The 21769-nt window shown below is 46.3% G+C and overlaps 1 protein-coding gene across 4 annotated transcripts in view; it reads left to right on the top strand.

The window, feature by feature from the left end:
* Positions 1-21769, top strand: part of TTC7B (tetratricopeptide repeat domain 7B) — a 247880-nt gene that overhangs the window by 141406 nt on the left and 84705 nt on the right. For all 4 annotated transcript variants that reach the window (XM_032344681.1, XM_032344682.1, XM_032344683.1 and 1 more), the window contains 6 exons: positions 3373-3456; positions 4440-4544; positions 6574-6691; positions 8746-8803; positions 14945-15017; positions 17698-17858. In XM_032344681.1, coding sequence (XP_032200572.1) covers positions 3373-3456; positions 4440-4544; positions 6574-6691; positions 8746-8803; positions 14945-15017; positions 17698-17858 — 599 coding nt within the window. The remainder of the gene's footprint in view (positions 1-3372; positions 3457-4439; positions 4545-6573; positions 6692-8745; positions 8804-14944; positions 15018-17697; positions 17859-21769) is intronic.

Below are 21769 nucleotides of genomic sequence, written 5' to 3' on the forward strand. Positions count from 1 at the left end.
AGGTGGTACGTGTTAAATGCTCACTACTTCACTTTTTAATATATATCTGTTAGGGCAGGTTTCCCCAGTAAACCAGCTAGCATACAATTTGCTGGAAGCTTCTAGGTAAATACCACCCCAGATCCTCTCCTACCTCCTCAATCCACCTTCATCATTTTCTATAGTCTGTCACCCTCTCTGTGGCTCCTATGTCCCCCAGCCCCCTGCCCCTACCTGTGTGTCTGTCCATTAATCCTGAAACTTCCATTTTCACTCCTTGCCCGTGGCCGGCCACAGAGCATCATGGGGAGAACTGGCAGCCCCGTGCTGCAGACGCCAGAGCCCGACACCCCAGTCCCCAAGGTGTCCCTGATGTCTGCATTCTGTCCCCTGAGGGAGTTGTTGTTTAAAGCATTTCTGAAAACCCCCAGCTCTATTCCGTTTCTCTGCTCCTACACCCACTTCATCCCATCTTTGCCGGGAAGACAGTGGCTGGGTTGGACATCTAGGACAGGACTCTCCTCTTCATCTTCTAGAGCCTTCTGAAGAGAAGGCCTTCCACTGGGGGCCTTTTCTGCTCCTTCATCTCAGGTTGCCTCCATGGTGAGTCTCTGATCTTCCTTCCACAGGCGTGTGCTTCACCACTCACCCTTCTTTCCTCTGCTCCTCAGGGGGCGCCCTCCAGCGCACCCCAGAACTGCGCTCCCAGAGCTGGGCCACCCACTGCCTGGTCCGGGGCCTCTGGGCCTCCAGCGCCCTGACCCTCTCGTCTTCTCCACCCTGAAACCCCACCTGCATCTCCTTTCCTGGCCCCGAAGTTGAGATGCTTCCTGAGGTCCCGCCCCAGCTGCCGTCCCTGCGAGCACTCCTCTCACGTCCTCCAACATCTTCCGAGGGTGTCAGCTATTTTCTCGAATGTACTTTTTCCCCAGTTATTTTTCTTGTGGTAAAATACATATCTCACCACCTTCACCGTTTTCAAGTGTGCAGTTTGGTGACCTTGAAGACCCCCTCAGTGTGGTGCAATCCTCAGCGCTGTCCATCCCCAGAACGCTTTCCATCTTGTAAAGCTGGAACTCTGTCCCCATGAAACGCTTACTCCCCCCGCCCCGGCATCCCCCCGCCCCCCCCCCAAATCCTGCTGTCTGTCTCTTGATTTTGACTGCTCTAAGTACCTCATACAAGTGGAATCACACGACATTTGCCTTTCTGTGACTGACTGACTTCACTGAGCATCACCTACTCAAGGTCTGTCCGTGTTGTAGCCTATGTCCAAATTTCCTTCCTTTTCAATGTAAGGCTAGATAGGGGCGCCTGGGTGGCTCAGCTGGTCAAATGTCCGACTCTTGGTTTTGGCTCAGGTCATGATCTTGGGGTCCTGGGATCGAGCCTTGCGTCATGCCCACCGCTCAGTGGGGAATATGCTTGTCTCCCCTTGCCCCACTCGCGTGTGTTCTCTTTCTCTCTCTAAAATAATCTTTAAAATCTTTAAAAAAATAAGTCGATTTAAGGCTAGATAATATTCTATTGTGTGTTAACATCACAATTTGTGTATCTGTTTATCCTTTGATGGACACTTAGGTCCCTTCCATGTGTTAGCTGCTGTGAATAATGCAGCTACGAATACCGATACACAGATCCCTGTTTGGGCCCCTGCTTTGCATTCTTTGGGGTCTGTCTTTATGCCAGTACCATGCTGTTTTGATTGTTGTAGCTTTGTAGTAAGCTCTGGAATGAGGAAGTGTGAGTCCTCCAGCTCTGTTGTTTTTGAAGATTATTTTGGCCATTTGGAGTTCCTTGAGATTCCATGAACTTTAGGACAGGTTTTTCTATTTCTGTTAAAAAAAAAATATCTATCTATCTATCTATCTATCTATATATGCCATTGGGATTTTGATAGGGATTGATTGTGTTGAATACATAGAACTCTTTGAGTAGTACTGATTTGTTTCCATTTATTTATGTCTTTACTTTCTCTCAGCTAAAGGTATGTCTTTTGTTAGATCTTGTCTGAAGTCCCCAGATCGTCTCTAATTATCTCTAGTAAGTCATTCATGTGACATCTCAAGCCCACCATGTTTGTTACCAAGCTCATTAATAAAAAAATCCTTTCTTCCACATTCTCCTTTTATTCTAAAAATTTTCTATTTTGGGCACCTGGGCGGCTCAGTTGGTTAAGCGACTGCCTTCAGCTCAGGTCATGATCTTGGAGTCCCTGGATCGAGTCCCACATCAGGCTCCCTGCTCAGCAGGTAGTCTACTTCTCCCGCTGACCTCTCGTCTCATTCTCTCTCTCAAATAAAGAAATAAAATCTTTTTTAAAAATTTCTCTTTCTCATAAACACACACATATGCACACGTGCATACACAAGGGTCTTTTCTGCCAGGAGTTTGGTCCCAGAGACTTTGGAGGCCTCCTTCAGTCCCTACACCTCACCAGCCATCCCTTCCTTGGGTGGCCTGTGTTTGCTGCTTCTAACTCAGATACATTTCTTGGTTCTTGGGTCCCTTATTCCTGGTCTGTCTCCATTCTGATAGCACAGCCTTCCCCTGGCCCCGCAATTGAACTTCCTAAGCTCTGATGTGATCATTACCACTCTGTGCCGAAGCCAGAAGCTCCTCACTGACAGAGAGGGAGTGTGTTCGTAGATTACCACCCCCGCCCCACCCAGCACAGAGGGGACAGAGAAGTCAGGATTTCTGCCCTTGACCATTCCTCATAGTGGGATATGACTGGACTGGGGCAGGAAGAGTGAGGATAGTGACATTAATGTCCAGTTAAAAGCTTGAGGAACATAGAGGAAGGAGAACCAAAGCTGGGATGGAGGAAGGAGATGGGCTATCCTTGAAACGGAGCTGCCAGGTCAGACTCAGTGACGTGGGCCCAGCCCACACCCCCCGTGCAGCCTGATTCCACCCATTCCTGCCCATGTGCCCTAAGCTAGGTTCATACTGGACCACCTGCCGTCCTCCAGTCAGAGTGTACCCTGTCACCTCCACATGGCTGTTCATAACCCCCCCTTCCAAATCATAGCTGCATTTTTGTTTGTTTGTTTGTTTCTCATTAATCAAGGCCCAGCTCAAGGAGCATTTTTGCAGGATGCCGTTTCTGAATCCTGTGATTCCTTTCCCATGCTTGGGGCACTTGTCCCTCTAGGCCTTGTATTTGGGTTGTTTGTGTCCCTGCCTCCTTCTTTGTCCTGGATGAGAAACCACGTGAGACCCAGGATTGTGTTCTAGTCAACTGTGGATGGTCCTGGAAGATTCTGTTTTAAGCTTCCAAGGGAATGCTTAGGTTTTGTAAGACTTAATGTGCAGAGACGCAAACCATACTCATCCGCTTGTGACCCTGGCGGTTCTCAGATGTCTGCCTTTGTTCTTCTCTCCCACCAGTGCTTGGAAAGAGCCATGAAGTTTGCCTTCGAGGAGTTCCAGCTCTGGTACCAGTTTGCTCTGTCTCTCATGGCTGCAGGAAAAGTGAGTCACCCCCTGGGAGGCGCCATCCTCCCTGTCAGTGTTCACATCCCAGAATTCCAAGGGGTGATATGAGGCCTTGGAGAAGTCTAAACCATCTATCGGAAGCTGTCCCGTGGTCATTTACAAAAGAGCGATCAAATTTAGTGATTTGGGAGCCAGCATGGACACGCCATAGAAAAGAAAAAAATCAGACATATTTGCCTTTTTCTGGCCCTGGTAACTTTGTCATATGAAGACAGGCTTAAACCAAGGCTGGTTCTTCACACAGACCCTTTCACTTAATTTGAGAGCATAAATGTATTCCCGGAGGAGGAGGCCATTAGTGATCATTAGCAACATATCACATCAGGTAGCATATGATACTGGTTGGAAGCTCACGCTCTGGAGTCCAGCTGCTGGGGTTTTGGCCTTGACCTGGGCCAGGTCACTGGCCTCCAGGTCCTCTTGGCAAAGTGGAGACATCCCAGCACCTCCCTCACAGAACCATTCTAGGTAAATGAGGTAATACCCGTAACATGCGTGGAACAGGGTCCCCCACGTAGTATACACTCAATAAAGGGAGGAGCCATTGTACTTCTTGTTAATTCACACCATTTAGTGATTTATTTAGTCTGAGGTAGGAGATTATTTGGGCCAAGTGGAGGCAGAAATTTAGTATAGAGTGCTCTAAAATTATATAGTCTAAGTTTCATAGTAACTTAAGCCTTCCCTGTCTTTTTTTTTCTTCTTATTTTTACAATGGCTACACAAGTAAGGAAGAAAATGAGGGTGATTCCAGGGAAGCACCTCTGCTTGTTCTAACCACAGTTCACTCCCCAGTCCCTCAAGAGCCCCACACCCTGGTTGTCGCCATCCTCAGCTTGGGCTCAAGGTTGAAAAACCTCATTAACAGGTTTCCTAACCAGAACCCCTCAGGGAAGGCCTTAGTGTTTGGTTCCATCGAAAACTTCTGAGTTTCACCGAAATAATCTCCTTTTGCCAAGTCTGCACGGGCCGTGAAGGTGCTGAAAGAGTGTATCCGTCTGAAGCCTGACGACGCCACCATCCCGCTCCTCGCCGCGAAGTTGTGCATGGGATCCCTTCACTGGGTGAGTAGGGCTAGGGCCCTGCGCTCACAGGCAGGACTGGCAGCCTTTCCCACCTCAAGGCACTGAGAGAAAATAGCAATCATTCAGCTACATAAAAACAAGGCTGGGGCGCCTGGGTGGCTCAGTGGGTTAAAGCCTGTGCCTTCGGCTCAGGTCATGATCCCAGGGTCCTGGGATCGAGTCCCGCATCAGGCTCTCTGCTTAGCAGGGAGCCTGCTTCCTCCTCTCTCTTTCTGCCTGTCTCTCTGCCTACTTGTGATCTGTCTGTCAAATAAATAAATAATTAATTAAAAAAAAAAAAAAAAAAAACCAAGGCTGTCCAGAGGCACGGCCCCCAGACCCCCTCAGGCCTCCCTAACCCATCCTAGGACTGACAGAAATCATGTTCCTGGGATCCCCATGGGAATGTGCTTCAAATGCTTCAAAAGTTGAATTGATAAAGTAGAATTGGAATTCATACTCACCTAAGTCTTGCTGTAGATGCAGGGGGTGCGGGGCTGAAAAGGTTTATGTCACCGAATGAATCACTCTTAGCAAGGCTGAGTTCTTCTATAAAGCAGTCATCCGCTCCTTCAGCCCCTGTGTAAGCCAACCATGCTCATTTCTTTTCCTTCACGTAGGCTTTCCTCTTCAGATAGTCTTGTTCAGATACAGAACTGGAGGCTAGTCTGGTTTGTAACAGTTCCAGTACCTCAAAAATGCACCATTGAAGAAGAAAATAGAAAAGCCTCCACTAACCGCTGAGGTGTTGGTACACATAATTACCACATGCGATCCAGTTTTAATTTCTTTTCTTTAACTTTACATCAAGATTAATTAGAAGGAAAAAAAAAGATTAATTACAAGAAGAATTTGCTCAAAAGACCGTAGTGCCTTACTAAGGGTCTTCACCATTACGGTCCTTGCTGCCTGTTTTTTTTTCTACTTTTCCTCACCCAGCGAGACAAAAGTAAGCCTTGTGAGAAAGTGTTCTTCTGCTCAGTTGGACTGGGGGAAATGTAGAAGGAAAAAGACATTTTGAAAGAGCAGGTTCTCACCTGACTCTCACAGCTGTGAAGGTGTCGTGTGGTCCGTGCAGGATTCGAACATTTGGTGCCACTGGCGAGGGAACAATACAGGCGCGCTCCAGCCGCAGGCCGGGGAGCGGGCCAGACCCTGCAGCTTTGAAAATGCGTTTCCAGACATGAACTTTGTCGCGCCCCTTCCAGCTATGGCATTGTTCGTGACTGTCACATAGATCTAAGACCAAAAATAAACAGACTTTTTTTTTTTAAAGATGAGCCTAACAGATTTTTTCTGTTTTTATATTTTACATTTTTATTATTAAGATTTCCAAACTCTACCAAAGTAAAGAGTATATAATGAACTCCTGGATACTCTCACCCAGCTTCAGGGACCTTAATGTTGGCCATATTTTGAAGGAATGAATCTTACTATTTTGGCTTCTAATGAATTATACCGAAGGTCTTATTGTGGGTGTAGTTTACAGGTGCACATTTTCTCACTGGAATCTGCTGGCACGAGGTCCATGTGATGTGCATTGTAAAATAAATAGACGGGGAGCCCTGAACACGTTAACATCTTGTAGGAAAGAGAATCCAAGCCTAAATGTATTCTTTTTGTCATTTTAAAAAAAAAAAAAGGAAGGACCCAGACACAAAATTTTCAAGGACTTTATTTTAAATATATATAGAATTCACTGAATACCTAACAGAAAATCAATTAGTAAAAAATAGAGATAAAAAAGATAGGAACCACCCCCACCCCACCAAGAATGAAAATGACTTTGGAAAAGAAGGTAAAAAAGCAGTAAGGAAAACGTTAAAGAAAAAAGGCAAGGTGGGAACCCTGAGGACCGTTGGAGAGACTCAAATAAAGAAAACGGAATCGCCGCAGTGGAGTCGGAAGATTTGGGAGTGATTTTCACAGTGACTCATCAGAAATCTGTTTTTGGCAGCAGATGCTTATGGGAACTCATGTTAGAAATTCTGCAGGTCGTTGTTGTTTTTTAACTTGTCTGGTTTTTCAGTTGGAAGAGGCTGAGAAGTTTGCCAAAACTGTCGTAGATGCGGGAGAGAAAACGTCAGAGTTCAAGGCCAAAGGCTACTTAGCTCTGGGGCTCACGTACAGTCTGCAGGCCACTGATGGTGAGAGACGTCCCCCTGCCCCCCCTGGGATCTGGGAGCTTAAGTCTGCACTGCAGGGTTCCCACAGTCCCCAGAGAGGACTGTCGCAGGAGGCCACGTATTTTGGATCACTCAGGCATGCCATCATGTGGGAACCTGTGGCTGCTGTCCTTTCTGCTCAAACTGGCTGGAGAGTTGGAGAGCAGAGACAAAGGTCCTGGGGGCATGTGGTAGTGGTGCACAGTGCCCAACTTGCTGGTTCAGGGTATTTGCCATGAGGTGAAGGTGAGGGGGCCTTTGAGAGATGGTTCCCCCCACTCAGCCTGCACCTGCATCCACCCCGGCACTTGGTGGGGCTGTCCCTACACAAGGAGATATTGGATTTCAGGTACTGGAATGTGGAAGAGTTTAGGGCCAGCCTCCTCCAGGCAGCTTCCCTTGATTGTTCAGGATGCCCCTTCTCTATGGGTACATTTAAATTCACAGATGTTTACACATGCTGTGTGGCAACTTACCGAACACCCATGCGGTGACATGCATTTGGGTTGTACATAGACCTTACAGACTCTGGCTATTTTTAAAAAATCTTAATTATGCTTTGTATCCTTAATGAAGTTTTCCATTATGTGTTTGCAGGAAGTATAAATTGATTATTTTCCTGAACTCTTAATATTTCTTCAGCATTTCATTGTTAAATATAATATGAATACAAAAAAATTTCAAAAACCCATGTATAATTAATGAATTAGGATACAGCAAATATCTTTGTAATCTCCACCCTGCTTAGGAGGTGGAAGCCTGCCAGCCCCCTGGGGAACTTTGTGTGTGCCCCCTGCCAGTCACAGGACTCCTAAGAGAAAATGCTCTCCTGATTTTTATAGTATTCATTTTCTTTTTCTTTTTTTATGGTTTTGCTATAGTTAATTTTACAGATTACCCCAAAGCCTTTTTTCATCTGCCCTAAAATAATCCAAGAACTTAAAGAGGTTTCACATATCAGTTGATTCTCAATAATGGCATTTTGGCTAATTTTTCATGCATACATGGTGCGCTAGCAGACACCTGCCAGCACCTTGCTTTAACTGTAGTAGACTCTCAGTGAAGCAGGAGTGTAATGCCCTGTTTTTATCCCTAACGATTCCAAGTTTGGACCCACCTCTCACGCGCCCTGTAGCTTTGGGAGAGCGGCTCAGCCTAGTTGATCCTCATCTCGCATTCATGGCTCAGTAGGATCACCTGAGGTTCCCTCTAGCTTCGTCCCTGTTATTCTGAGTTCGCTGTGGTGATAGCCACATCTGGCACTTGGGGACAGCCGTCCTCCGTTCCCAGTGCGGTGGCAGAAAGGGATCTGGCCCGTGATGATGTTCAAGAGGGCCCCTTCAGTTCCACCCATAAGCAGTTCCTCCAGGACTTTTGCTCTTGCCCCAGTAAAAAGTACCTTCCCTTGACAGACTCGAAGGGCACCATCTTTCACATGCTCTCTACAGGGAACATGTGGGCTTGCGACAAGATGGCCTCACACTTTCCAGCTGATTTTCTAGTGTCAGTGTTGGCTTTGCCTGGTCTCTCCCTTGTGTTTACGTCAAGGTATTAAAGGTCCTGGCCATTGTCCAGCGTGACTTAAACGGGCCTTTTATAGCATCAGGCTAGTTCCCTTGGCTCAGTGTCATAGCTTCTCAGTGCCAGAAGGACCTCTGAAGGCCGTCTCTAGTCAACACCGTTGGTGCTGGAATCTTCCATACCACCCCATAGAGGCAGTCCTTACCCAGACACGCCTGCGCCCTTTGGAGTTCCCAGTTGGCCTTCTGACAACAGCGCCCCCTGCCTCAGGCATCAAAGTCACCTGCCAACTCATACTCTCCCCGCAGCATGGCTCCACAGTAGTGCCCATCAAGTGCACATGTCTGGGGTTGGCCTGGGCTTCATTGCCCGGTGTCTGCACCTCTGCAGGCATGCAGGGGCCACAAACGTGTTGCTTTTGTTCCAGTTGAATGTATAGGTTTTATGATGAGCTTCGTGTTTGTCAAAAACTCCCTGATCTTCCATGCCACTGACTAATTGAACCCTTTTCTTAGCTTCTTTGCGAGGGATGCAGGAGGTCCTACAGAGAAAGGCTCTTCTTGCATTTCAGAGGTGAGTGGGAGTTCATCTTTTCACTCGGCTGTTCATAATGACACCAAAGTATGATAAGTATAAAAAGAAGAGATATTTATAAAGATTATGTAAACAGTGTTTTCCCCCCAGGAGTCTTTCATCTTGCGCACTGAACATACAGTATCAAAACTTGCTGCCTGACTTGTTGCCATGTAATCCGCACTCTTACTCTGTTTACCTACATTTGGGCACGTGTTGTTCATTCCTAATCAAATGATTTCAGCTCTAAAAAGATGGGTACTCTGGATGTCTCGTGAGCTGATTCCTTTTCTTAAAGGCAACTGTCCTCACCCAGAAGAGGGATCGTTCTTTGCTAGCTTTTGTTTTACATGTCATGCTGCAGATTTTTATATGACAGAATGAAGAAAACCAGATTTTAGGACAGTTTCTGAAATGCTATATTATTAGTTTCTAAAACACTGGGTAATCTTTCTAAAATACTGGTTAATGGCAGGCGAGCAAATCTCAGGACCCTGCTACCCCACTGTGCTCCATAAACCTTGTGATTATCTCCATCATTATGATCTTCGGGAAGTTAGGAGAGGGCTTTATAATTAGAGAGTGCCTAAGGGCTCTTTCCCACTCCTTCTCAAGCCTGATCCTCGGGCCAGTTAACACAGACAGAACAAGTGGTGCATCTTCTGCAGGTAAGGGACCGAGATGCACAGGACGGAAAAATAGTTACCTGAGTCACACAGTTGCTGAGGTCAGGATAGAATCATGGTCTCTTGACTCCCACTCAAGCTTTCCTTGTCCCTCCTATACCATGCCGCCCTAATTTTGTTTCTTACTGCAGGTGTAATAAATCACCCCAACAAATCATTGCCTGAAAGTATAACTCCATGATGTCAAATCTTGAATGGGTATTGATCCTGCCACCTTGAATATATCTGAGTCGCACTGACTTCTTGGAGTTGTATTAGAAACTTAGTTGCTTACCTAAAAATTTCATGAGGCCCTCTCAATACCTAATAACCTTCGTTCAATTTCTTTCCTTCGAACGGGGATTGCCTACACATTTGTCACCATGCGCACCTCCCTTTTCTCATGAAATCATCATCACTTGGCATCAGTGACTGGAAGACTCTCGTCTCTGTTTCATTTTGTTTCCTAGCAGGCTTGCTGTTGGCTTCTTCACTTTGCCAGTCCCGCCCCAACTGGCTAATGGCACAAAGTACCAGTTGACATCTGCCAACAGACCTTCTGTCTCTATGCTAAGCTTTTGTTAACGTTCTCCAGCATGGAGTGTAGAAGCATTTCCATTTCAAATGATTTGGAGTTTTATGTCCTCTAGTCCTAGTTTGTCAAACCCACACATGGATGCCTACGAAAGTGGTCATCACATCTGTTTCACTTTTCTTAAATCAGCACATCTCACCGACTCTCTAAAAACAGCCATGGTGGTGGTCTGCCTTGAGCTGCCAGAATTCGTAACTTCATGTTACATAACAGCCATTCCATTGGCCTGAAATTCCTTTCTGTTCCTTTTTTACTTAGGTTTCAATTCATAGAGGTTTTAAAAAATATATTAGTTCATGGGAATAAAGAGTAATGAAATCCTGCTTACCTACATGACCATCTTGAGGAAGGCTAACCTAAATTAGTATTTGTGGAAAAAAAATAATATTTTTCAAAGGAATAAAATTATTTTTCAAATACGTTCATTAACTGGAACTATTCTGGTACACTGTAGATGTAAATCTATAACGGAATGATTTGAAGTAAGTAAGAATGATCTGTATTATTTCTTAAATGTAAGCAGGTATTTAAAAACCACTTGGCGGAGAAGTACTTGTTTGCTGTGCATTGTAAATCTTCTCCCCACAATTCTATTAAGTCTGCTATCGTTTGACTATTTTTTTGTTTAAAGAGAAAGCGGTGTGACTCAGAAAGGATGAGGTGGGGGCCCCTGGCTGGCTCAGTCTGGGGGGAATGGGACTCTTGATCTCGGAGCCCCACATTGGGTATGAAGCCTGCTTTAAAAAGGGAAAGGGATGGTGTTATAGTTACAGCACGTGAAAATTAACTCAATTATCACTGGAGTCAGAACTCGGAAAGACTTGCTCTCTAGTGGACGCAAAGAGGTGATTTTTTAAAACATACCAGATGCATGACTACGTCTTAATCCTGAGACCCTCAGCTGTTTGCTGACTCATACACTCAGCCCAGGCAACTGAACCAGCTCATTTGCCTGGTACAGAAGTGTCACGAAGAAAAACAGTGTTGTCTGCAAAGCTTTCTGAAGGTGTACAGCTGATCTGAAGGGATCTCACATCCTCCAGAGAAAAACAAGCCTGCAAAGAGTAGAAAGCATGTTTCAGGAACTTCACCCCCCTCCCCTGACCATGTACAGAAATCTAGGTTGCTCCACAAAGAAGAGGGGACATGGTGTCGTTCGCGTTTGCCATACAAAGTGGCCCAGCGTGTCCAATCTCATTCTTTTTTCTCTCTCCCTCTGAGCTTGAGTTTAAGTCAATGTGGTATGTTTTGTGGGCAGGGAGTGACCAACTATCCCGGTTTGCCAGGAACTGGGCAGTTTCCCAGAATGTGGGCCTTTCCATGTTAAAACCAGGACAGTCATAGGCAAACTGGGACAAGTTGGTCATTCTATGTGTGTAACTCCTGAGTAATAGCTTTCATCAGGTTTATATATTTTTTTTCTTAATAACACACTGATGTCATGCCCACTAGAATCAGGACTAAAGGGACCTCAAAAACTGACTGAACAAGACAGCAGAGTGATGGTAGGGAGGCCAGGCCTCTGGATTTCGCTTCTGGCTTTACCTTTTTAGCTGGATGCTCTTAGACATGATGGTTAATAATAGATGCTTTATAAACTGTAGTTATTATTGTTACAAGGAATGTGTCTTATGGGCCAGGATCAAATTGTCCAGTCTTCTCTATATTCTTGGTTCAGTTCTAGAGGATGTTAGAACCAGAGTCTAGGGAAGCACTGGTGTGACCTCAGTGCATGTCGAGTTTTAGCTGGGTGGTCTGGGAGGCCAGTCCATGCTTTTCAATAACAGCCTGGCATACCTCTCTCAGGGCGTGTTCCCACTGCACTGTAATGATCACTTTTGGTCTCCCCCTCTGTGGGATTGGTGGGGGGGGCTCCCGAAGGAAGGGGACTTGAATTATTCTTTCATCTTCAGCCTCCCCAGTGGCTGGAGAAAGTACTGGCATCACAGTACATACTGCATAATGTGATGGTTGGATGGATGGGTAGATGAATGCATGACTAGGGTGGATGGATAGATGGTTGGGTGGATTGTTGAGTGGATGGATAGGTGGATGGATGGATGACTTGGGCAGGTGGATAGATGAATAGATGTGTGGGCAGATGGTTGGATGGTGAATGAGTGAATGGATGGGTGCCTAGGGTAGATAGATGGATGAAGAATGAGTGGACAGATGGATAGATGGATGGAGGAATAGATGGATGGATGGGTTACTTGGGTAGATGAATGAATGGGAGTAAGTGGATGGATAGATGGGCAACGTCAGTGAGCCAGCAATCTAATAATTCTTTCTTTCCTTATAGAAGAGGAATTGACTTAATGGATATGGAGGTGCTTTGACAAGGGAAGTGCTTTTGTGAGTGTCCCTGTGGTGCCATTTTTAGGTCTCTGGCTTTCTCCTAGCAGCTTCACCAGGTCCTCACTGTATGGGAATAGGCTTTATGAGGGTGCTTCAAGTCCATGTGCAGAGGGGCACCAGGGTGCCTCAGTCAATTCGACATCCAACTCTTGATCTCAAGGTCATGAGTTCAAGTCCCCCATGGGGCTCCATGCTTGGTGTAGAGCCTACATTTTAACAAAAACAAAAACAAAATCCATGTGCAAGTCCAGCAGGCTTGTAGTTCTCAAGATCACTAATGTCCTTCTTGCCTGCAACGTGCCGATCTCTGCTAAGCGGATTTCTGGGGACGTGGCTTTGCCACGGGAAGCATGGCTGCTGAAGCTGTTCTGCCTGACTGAAGCAAGTTTTCTGGAGTCTGTGTGACCTCATCACTGTGTACTTTTTCTTGCTTTCTTGGACATTCTCCTTTATCTCTTTGTTGTTCTCATAGGCTAAAGTGGTCAGTTTAATTCATTAGCCAAATTACTGAAGTGAAATTTTTCAAATGTGTATATTTAAGTTGCGTCTCCTAGAAACTTGGCAGTTGAATATCCATTATTAGTCAAGTTGGCAGTTCTTCAGTTTGCGCTGATGCACCATGGAAGGCTGATATTTCTATCCCTTCTGGTTTGTTCCTTTCACAGTCAGTGCTGTGGCTAGCAGTTAGTCATTATTTGATGAGGCCAGAGTGGGGCCTTTGGTTAGGACTATCTTCGCCCACTCCCCGAACTCACCGGGCCATTGCCAGCTTCTCCCTCGGTTGGTGTTGGGCAGAGGCATCCATGATTTGACTTAACTTCATTTGTGACAACTCTAGACTGGGCTGAGAAAATTATAGCTCTGAGGAAATTTTTTTTTTTAAAGTTGTAGAAACCTGGCTTTATCAATTGTGAAAGAAGATAAGATAAATAATGCTAAATAATTCAGAGTCTCTTCATAATTAATTTTGTAGTCATTTTTCCTGAGTAATCAGGAGAGACAGAAACATGATATTCCAATCTCCCTTTTTATGAATATTGAAGAAAAAAAATTCTTTGATATATAAATTCATGGAAAACCAATACTTGTAAAATAAAAAAAGAAAAACTGGAGCCCACAGATCAGACCTCGCATAGCAATAAGACATTTAAAAAGGTGACACAGGCAACTACTCAGTCACCACCTCTTAAACTAAGATTGTGTCCTAAGGCAAGGTCACCACTGAAGACTCCCCAGGAATGAGAGTTTAGGTGCTTTGCTGTTGAGATTAACAAAAGGACAGAGCACCCCCCCGCCCCCGCCCGCCGCCTCCACTACCCAGGTCCCCACCACAACACTTTTCCCCACAATGCGGTAGCATGGAGCTACCACATTTGCTTAAGCAATGCCCTAATTGTTGGACTTTGTGTATTATCTGGTAGCCAAATACCTGGAGGACTTTTGAGCCTTCTCTCCATAGCAGGATGGACGGTTTCAGTAAAAGGCTTTATTACTACAGAAAAACCATCCTTGGCATGTTTGATGCAGTTGAATCCATAATGATTTGGCTTCCTTTTTTATCTCGAATTTGTTTTCTGCTGGTGGAAGATCCTCCTTTAGTCACCGAGTATTGACTGAAGAGCATGAAGGGTTGTTTACCATCTGCCCCCCATTGGTAATTAGTCTGCCCCATAGTGCCTTTTAAAGAAAGTGAAAGTTTGTTTTTCTCTTCCTCCCCAATTTTTAAATGCAGAATTATGTCTTGTACATAGTCACATGTTGAGTTACTCCGGGTGGAGTACAGTCGACTTCCACATAAAAGCGAGGATGACTGTTTGCTGTTAGGTAGGAGGCCGGTGCAGCCTCTCCCCATCCACTGTCAGAGGCCAATTAATAAAACCACGCCTGGTGCCCGGCCACAGAGCCCTGCATGTCACAGTTACACAGTCTACATTAGTAAACTGCATGGAACTTAGTAAAAGCTTCAAAAGACTGAATGAGAACCCTTCTTTTCTTCCCTTGGTTCATCAAAAACTAAAACCTTATTTTACAAACAAAGCCAGGTCTTTGATTTTCATACCGTTTCTCTGAAATCCAGACATTTGGATGAAGTATCGTTAAGGCCAACCCAACACTTAACCAAAGCAGCCGTCGCTTTGCCAAGGACACTTGGAACCTCCCCATGTCCCAGCATGACACGTGGGCCTCTCCTGCTCGGCCCAAGGGGAGGCGTCTGCTGGGGTTGGGGGATCATACCCCAGGGCCCGGAGGTCCTTCCCCTTGAGCTCTTCCTTGGAGCCAACAATCACGGGCTGCCACTTCAGATGCCGGAGAAGACACAGAAACACGCTCCTGTGTCCTACCTGCACACAGTCCTGACAGGGAACATGGTTACATTTGTGGGTGGACCAGAGAGGAGTTTGAGTGAAACATCACGTAGTTAAATACGTGGCTTTGGTGTGAAATAGCAACTATAAATACCCATTGGCTAGGAAAGGCAGGATGGCCTCTCCCGTGTACTAATGGCCACCAATACTTTTTCAGGGCCCACAGCCTGTCACCTACAGATCACCAAGCAGCTTTCTACCTGGCTCTGCAGCTGGCCATCTCCAGACAGGTCAGTTTTTCCCATATTCCCTAAACCCGGGGCGCGCTCCGTCTCCATACAGTTCCTTCAGCGCCTCTGTATGAGGCCATAGCTGGTCTTCCTCATTCACCTGAGGCGGACCTGGAGCCGAGGTCTCTTCTGAGAGGATGCTGACTCCTCACAGCACAGACACGGGTGTTTCGGTCAGCTTGAGCCCCTACTGGGAAGACACAGGTGTCGCAGGCTCTGCTTTGGGAGAGGAAGTCCCAGCTCGGGAGGGTTCGGAGGGCAGCGCCAGATGCAGCTCATGGCATGTGCCCTGAGCCCAGGAGTCGCCAAGGAGCCTTTGTTGCTTGCTGGCAGGCCCAGCGCTGAGCTGCCTGGTGAGGAATGAGCCACTGGTTGTCACGACGAAGATGCCAGCCAGCAGGGGCGAGAGTTACCTGCTTCCTTTATAACATGTAGAAGATAGGGACAATCCCAGTAGCTCCCTCCTCCAAATGTGGGACCTGGGACCATGCTCCTTGCTGGAGAGGCAAGCTCTGCTGGCCTTCATCTTTTCAGAAGCTGCCTTGGCCACGCTCACCCCCTCCCGTCCCCTCCCAGCCGCTCTGAGGCTCTGGCCTCATGCCTGCCTGCCCACCAGGTGCAAGACACTGGTGGTAACCCCAGCACATTCCTGAGTGCTGACTGGCGGGTGAAGCAAAGGTCAGTTCCCCAGACATGCCATTCCCGGGGCAGGCCTGGGCTGTAGGCATGCCTCTGACTCCCCGCAGGCCTGGGAATGGTGTGGAGGAATGGCTTCCAGTGGTGACCAAGATGACTCCTCCATACAACCCCTGTCACCTGGCGTGGTGGGGCTCACAGTTGTACCAGTGAGGAGCTGCTCGGCAGCAGCGGGGCACTGGTCCCCCGTCCCCTGGGAGCTCCCCTCACCTTCTGCGCAAAGCCTCCTTCCAGCGGCCTGCGCTTCTCCCTCCTCCTGCTCAGCTCTCTGTTCAGGATCTGTCCTCCTCCCCAGACTAGGCTCCATGAGAGCAGGGGCCCTTGTCCGTCGTCCTCATCGCTTTACCCCAGCAGCTGGAGCACTGCCCGACATGTGTTAGGCACCCAGTAATGCTCATCTCGTGAAAGAACCAGCTTTGAGTTCCTTCAAGGCATCTAGCCCTCAAGGGCGTCATATTGTACCATAAAGCAGTTTGTCCTGCTTGTTCTGGTCATACCTGCAAATCACCACCATGAATAGACCTGCCTTTCCGCCCTCCTTGTAAGCGCAGGCTGGGTGCCGTCCACACGTTGGGTGGTCGTCCTGAGGAGAGGATAAGAGGATGAGGCCTCGTGGGTGCAGCTTCCACCTTTGTGGGCCCACACCCTAAGGCCCACACTCTGTGGGACGATGTCCCTGCTGGACAGGGGCCCAGGGCTGTAGCCCTCTTGTCTTTAAAGCCAATGCCATTTGAGCAGGAGGAGAGGACAGGAGGGGAATCAGAAGGTCTAGTGCCACTCTTGTCCTAGTCAGTCAGTAGCTGGATGGCAGCGCTCAAGCCATGTCACCTCCCTGGACCGGGCTCCGTCCCTATAAATGAAGGGCTGGGCTGTGACAGCCCTAAGGCTGTGGCTTGGTGGCAGAAAGGCTCTGTAGCCAGCATTTATAACTTAAATCCGTCAAAAATAGGATATCAGAGAGGAAAGTGAAGAGGTTTGGGAAGCCGTGGCTTCTTCCTGTAGGAGTGAGGAGACGAGGACCGAGAAGAGGCAGGAGAGCCGAGCAGAGGTCCGGCATGGACTGGAGCTGGAGGAGAGGGGCGGACCGGAAGAAGTCCCGGGGGAGGTTGTGTAAGAATGCTTCAGTCCCAAGCTCTATTTCGAAATCCAGTGTCAGGTTCTAAGTCTTCCTGGTCACTGTTAAACCTGCAAGGAATCTCGGGTGTTCAAATATCCATTATGTATGCATTTTATCTACCGTGTTGCTTGGGTGGTTTTGAAGAAAGTCTTGAACAGCTCTTGCATTTTCAAGGTTAAGCCCGTCTCCCGTCCTATTTGAATTTGGATACATCTGCTTTGTATGTGGCATTGCAATTTGTTTCTCAGATGGAGCTGTTTGGGGTTGTAGTTTGGAAAGGTGTGGGGTTTTTGTTTGTTTGTTTGTTTGCATATTTCCTTGATGTCTAATGGAGGTGTCCTGGACTGAGGAACTTGGAAAGATTCACAGGTGTCTGATCGTCTGGAAAACTCTGTTTAAGTTTTGCAACTCACTGTGTACTTCAGTTCAGTGAGACCTTTAAAAACGAGAATGGTTCAGCTAAGGTAGTTTAATTCCACTAAGAACCTCTGGCAAATTGTATGTCTGTCCATTGAGAGTGAAATTATCCTGGGCACAATCAAGAGTGCATCAGCTTTGCAGAAAAGAGAAATTGTGTTTTAGGGAAAACAAAAGATTTGGGACTGGCAGTCTTACAGAGAAACAGAGCCTCTTGCCTCACTCCCTGGGTCACACCATCGCTTCAAGAGGACATCTGCTTGCATGTCTGTGGTTAATATCCTGGAGCGATCACAGAGATTAAAATCTGAATGTGGCACAGGGTGAAGCAACTTTTGGTATTTACAGAGAATCAGATACTGAAGTGGTAACTTCGTGCTTCTGTGTGTGTGTGCGCGTGCGCACATACATGCGTGTTTTAAAATTCTTCTTGATTTTGTTTTAAACCAGATCCCAGAGGCTCTGGGGTACGTCCGCCAAGCTCTTCAACTTCAAGGTGATGACGCCAACTCCCTGCACCTCCTTGCCCTCCTACTGTCTGCACAAAAGCATTACCACGATGCTCTGAATATCATTGACATGGCCCTCAGTGAATATCCGGAGAATTTTATGTAAGTGCTCCTGGCCTTTCGTTTTCCCGTACTCAGAAAGTTACTCACTTTGACTCCTCCTCCCTTCCTTCATTGGATTTCATTGAAGTCCTTCGTGGATATCCTGAGGATTAAATAGTACAAACTTCCCTTATTCTTGTTTCTCCATATTTGGAAACAAACATAACCCGTTAGGTCACCCTTATTTGTTATCTATTTAGTTAATAAATCTTACTTAGTTTAAAAATACCTTATTGGGTCTTTTCTAGTGTGTACCTTTGGTGCACGCAAGATGATTTTAGGTGGATGGTGGATGAACATTTTTACTGTAATAGTTTTACATTTTTAAGTAGAAAAAAAAATCTATTGCCTATCAAAGTGTGATTTCACAGAAATTATTGGTCAGGGGGAGATGACAGATCTTTTAAATGAGTCATCTTAAAGTCAGTTTGAAGAAAATAGTGAGTAAATGCTACTGCAGATACGCCCAGCTCCGGCAGCAGTTAGACCGAACAGGCCCAAAGACAAGCCTGGGAAACACGCTCTGTGGCTGATCTGTCCTTGTTACCAGCACCTTCTGCTAATTCCAGGGGCTGTCGTATTTTAGGTACCTGGTACCTGGTACCGTATTTTAAGTACCAAGGTACCTGACCTCTCTATGCCTTGGTTCATTCTCTAGGAGCTAGAATTCCTTAAATAAATCAGTTCATCTCTGTACCCAACTGAAGAATTGCCATCATAAGCTACCATAGGCCTGACTGTCTGCTTATCTTCTCGACATTCCTCCAAATCCCTGAATCCAGGCCTGTCGGGGAGGCTTTGTGGAGAAGGGCATTGTCATGTGGGCTCTCAGTTCCCGTTTTATCTGCAGTGGAGTAGTCTGGTAACCAGGACACAGCAGCCAGAAACAGTAAACACCGCGCACGCTGGCAGGTTCTAATTGTCTAAGTGGCAGGGTCAGTGGTGGCTGGGGGGTGGGGGGGCGGGGGAGGGGGATGTGGGCGGGGGCTCAGGGCAGCTCTCATCACTTGGGGAAATCAACGCCATCAGCACCGTGGCGAATTTTAAGTGGATCGACTTTGGCTTTATTTCTCTGCCTCATCACCTCACTGTCTTTAATCAGTGCCTTGCAGCAGCTCGCCTTGGAAAATTGGTTCACACATTTCCATTACAGACATTTCTTTGTCTTCAAGTGAAAAGGGCACTTCTCTTCTCCCCATCGAGAAAATTCTCATTATAATCCAGGCAACCTCTGACTAGAGATTTCTTTTGTAGGTTCAGCTATCTGTGCCAAGTGCACTGAAGAGCCTTGTTTCAGGGTTTTGCTTTGTGCTGGCCTCACACTTGCTCTGTTGCACACCAAGTGTGTTTCTGAGTTTCCTCCAAAGCTGATTAGCCCCGGGGATCTTCAGGAAGTCAGTGCACTTTAAAGAGGACTCAGTCCTTTCCCCATCAGTAAGGGACAACCTTGATGCAACTGAAGTCATTTTCTCTCATCAATATTTATAAAGCGGCGTTCCCTGCCTCCCACCCCTAACACCTTCATTAGACGGTAGGCTCCACCATGCATCTCCTGTGTAGACAGCCCAGGGTGTCATCATTAAACTAATAGCCACACCATGCAGTGAGCAGTAAACAGTGGTGGCTAATATGGTAATGCTTCCAAGTGACAGCAGCTGACAGCCTTTTCAAGTAGAATAAGTAAGGAACAGCAGTAGAGATATTTGAGGAATGCGAGCCTGTTATTTTAATGTTAAGCTGTAAGCTCAAAAAAGCAAAGCATATGGCAGCAGGTCTGAGAGCAGCCGATGACTTGTTTGCTTTTTAAATATTTGTATTTCTTCCTATGTGATGGGAAACTTCTTCCCAAGAATACTTTATTAAAAGTTGGGGCCAGATGTAGTTGGTGGATCCCGTGGTTTCCTTCCAAACCCAGGGTAAAACATTTCAACACCAACCGAAACAAGATTATGTGGGCACCTGTCCCGAATCCCGGGCAGTAGTATCTGTTTGTTTGTGACAAGCCCGTCTCCTGCAGAACCGTAGACTCTCGGAAGCCCAGGAGGGCCTCATGCTTCTTGCGTCCCATCAGCCAGACGCAGGCTGAAGGCATGGCTGGTGTTTCCTCCACTCCTGCAGGCTGGGAGTAAAGGGCCTTGCCACAGTTAGAATGAGCCCTGTTTAACTGTTGGACAGCTCAGCTGTTGAGCAGAGAATGGATTTCGCTAGCCTCTTCACCTGATGCCAAGAATCGCAGACATACTGGTCCCTGTTAGGTGCACTCAAGGTACTTAAACACCTGCCCCTCCAAGGATCTTGAGCTGTGTGAGCTACTGCATTTAAGACATTTGTAATGGTAATGACTCAGTACCTGGTAGAAATTCATACGATCAGGATGACTGGTACTTCTCTAGTGTTCCTCAAATACTGTATTTTAGAATTCTTCAGGGCGCCTGGGTGGCTCAGTGGGTTAAGCCACTGCCTTCAGCTCAGGTCATGATCTCAGGGTCCTGGGATCGAGTCCCGCATCGGGCTGTCTGCTCAGCAGGGAGCCTGCTTCCTCCTCTCTCTCTCTCTGCCTGCCTCTCTGCCTACTTGTGATCTCTGTCAAATTAAATAAATAAAATCTTAAAAAAAAAAAAAAAGATTTAGAATTCTTCAAAGTTGTTGTTATTAAGTATTGAGTAAAAGTCAAAGGATACTTATTAAATATACTTAAAACAATAATACGACTAACATGTATACCCACTTCTTAGTTTTGGAAAAAGAAGATTAATATTAGCTATGAATTTCCTCTGCACCCCTGTCTATCCTATCCCCTTACTGTCTAACATCTCTGGATGTTAACCGCATCCTGAATTCCAGGCGGAGCATTCCCTTGGCGCATATATATATATATGCCATATATGTTCGTACTCCCAAATAATAAAATTTTTTATAAAAATTTCTAGTTTTGCATATTTGAAAATTTTTATAAAAATTTCTAGTTTTGCTATTTGAAAAATTTTCAGCGGCCTTGTACTGAATATATCCTTATACTGCTTGCTTCTGTTGCTTAACATCACATTCCTGGGGTTTGTCCTTACTGCATGCAGCAACAATTTATTCCTTTACGCCCATATGGAGTATTTTTTTATTTTATTTTATTTTTTATATAAATATACCATGATGTGTTTTTCCAGGCTGTTGGAAGTGGCTATACAGGTGTTTGAAGTTTTCAGCTATTAGAAACAACGCTGCTTTAGATATCCCTGTATGTGTCTCCTGGCACACAGGTGCACATACTTCTCTGGGGATTACCTGGGAGTGAGATGGTTGGGTCATAGGATGTGGCCTCTTCCATTTCACCAAATAATTCCAAACCATTTTCCAAGGGGGCTGTGCCACTGTACGCTCCCAGCGGCAGCGCCTGAGAGCACGTGGGGATGCACATACCGATGCCCCCTCACGTTTCAGACTTACTCTTGGCTGCGTGATTGCTGGTTCATGGCATCACATTGTGAGTTTAAGTGGCATGATGAGGTTGAACACTTCTGTCTCTGTTTAATGCTCATTTAGCTTTCCTGTTCTGTGAAGCACATGGAGAGGTCTTTCCTCTTTGCTAACTGGGTTGACTTTTTCATGCCAACTCGTAAAATTTCTTTATATATTATGGTTATAAGGCCCTTTGTTGCTTACATGTGTTCCGGAACTCATCTCCTCATCCGTGACTTGTTTTCTGATGAATGGAAGTTCTTGTTTTTAAAGTAGTTGAATTTATCAACCATTTCCTTCATGGATTGTACTTTCTGCGTCTAGTTTATTCCCTTCCCTTCTCCGGGGTCACGAAGACAGTCTCCTAAGTTATATTCTAAGAGCGCTTTGTGTTACCTTTCACACTTAAATCTAAGGGTCCCTCTAGAAATGATTGTTATGTCTGTATGGTGTGATGG

The sequence above is a fragment of the Mustela erminea genome, chromosome 5, assembly GCF_009829155.1.
Source record: "Mustela erminea isolate mMusErm1 chromosome 5, mMusErm1.Pri, whole genome shotgun sequence".
Taxonomy (NCBI): domain Eukaryota; kingdom Metazoa; phylum Chordata; class Mammalia; order Carnivora; family Mustelidae; genus Mustela; species Mustela erminea.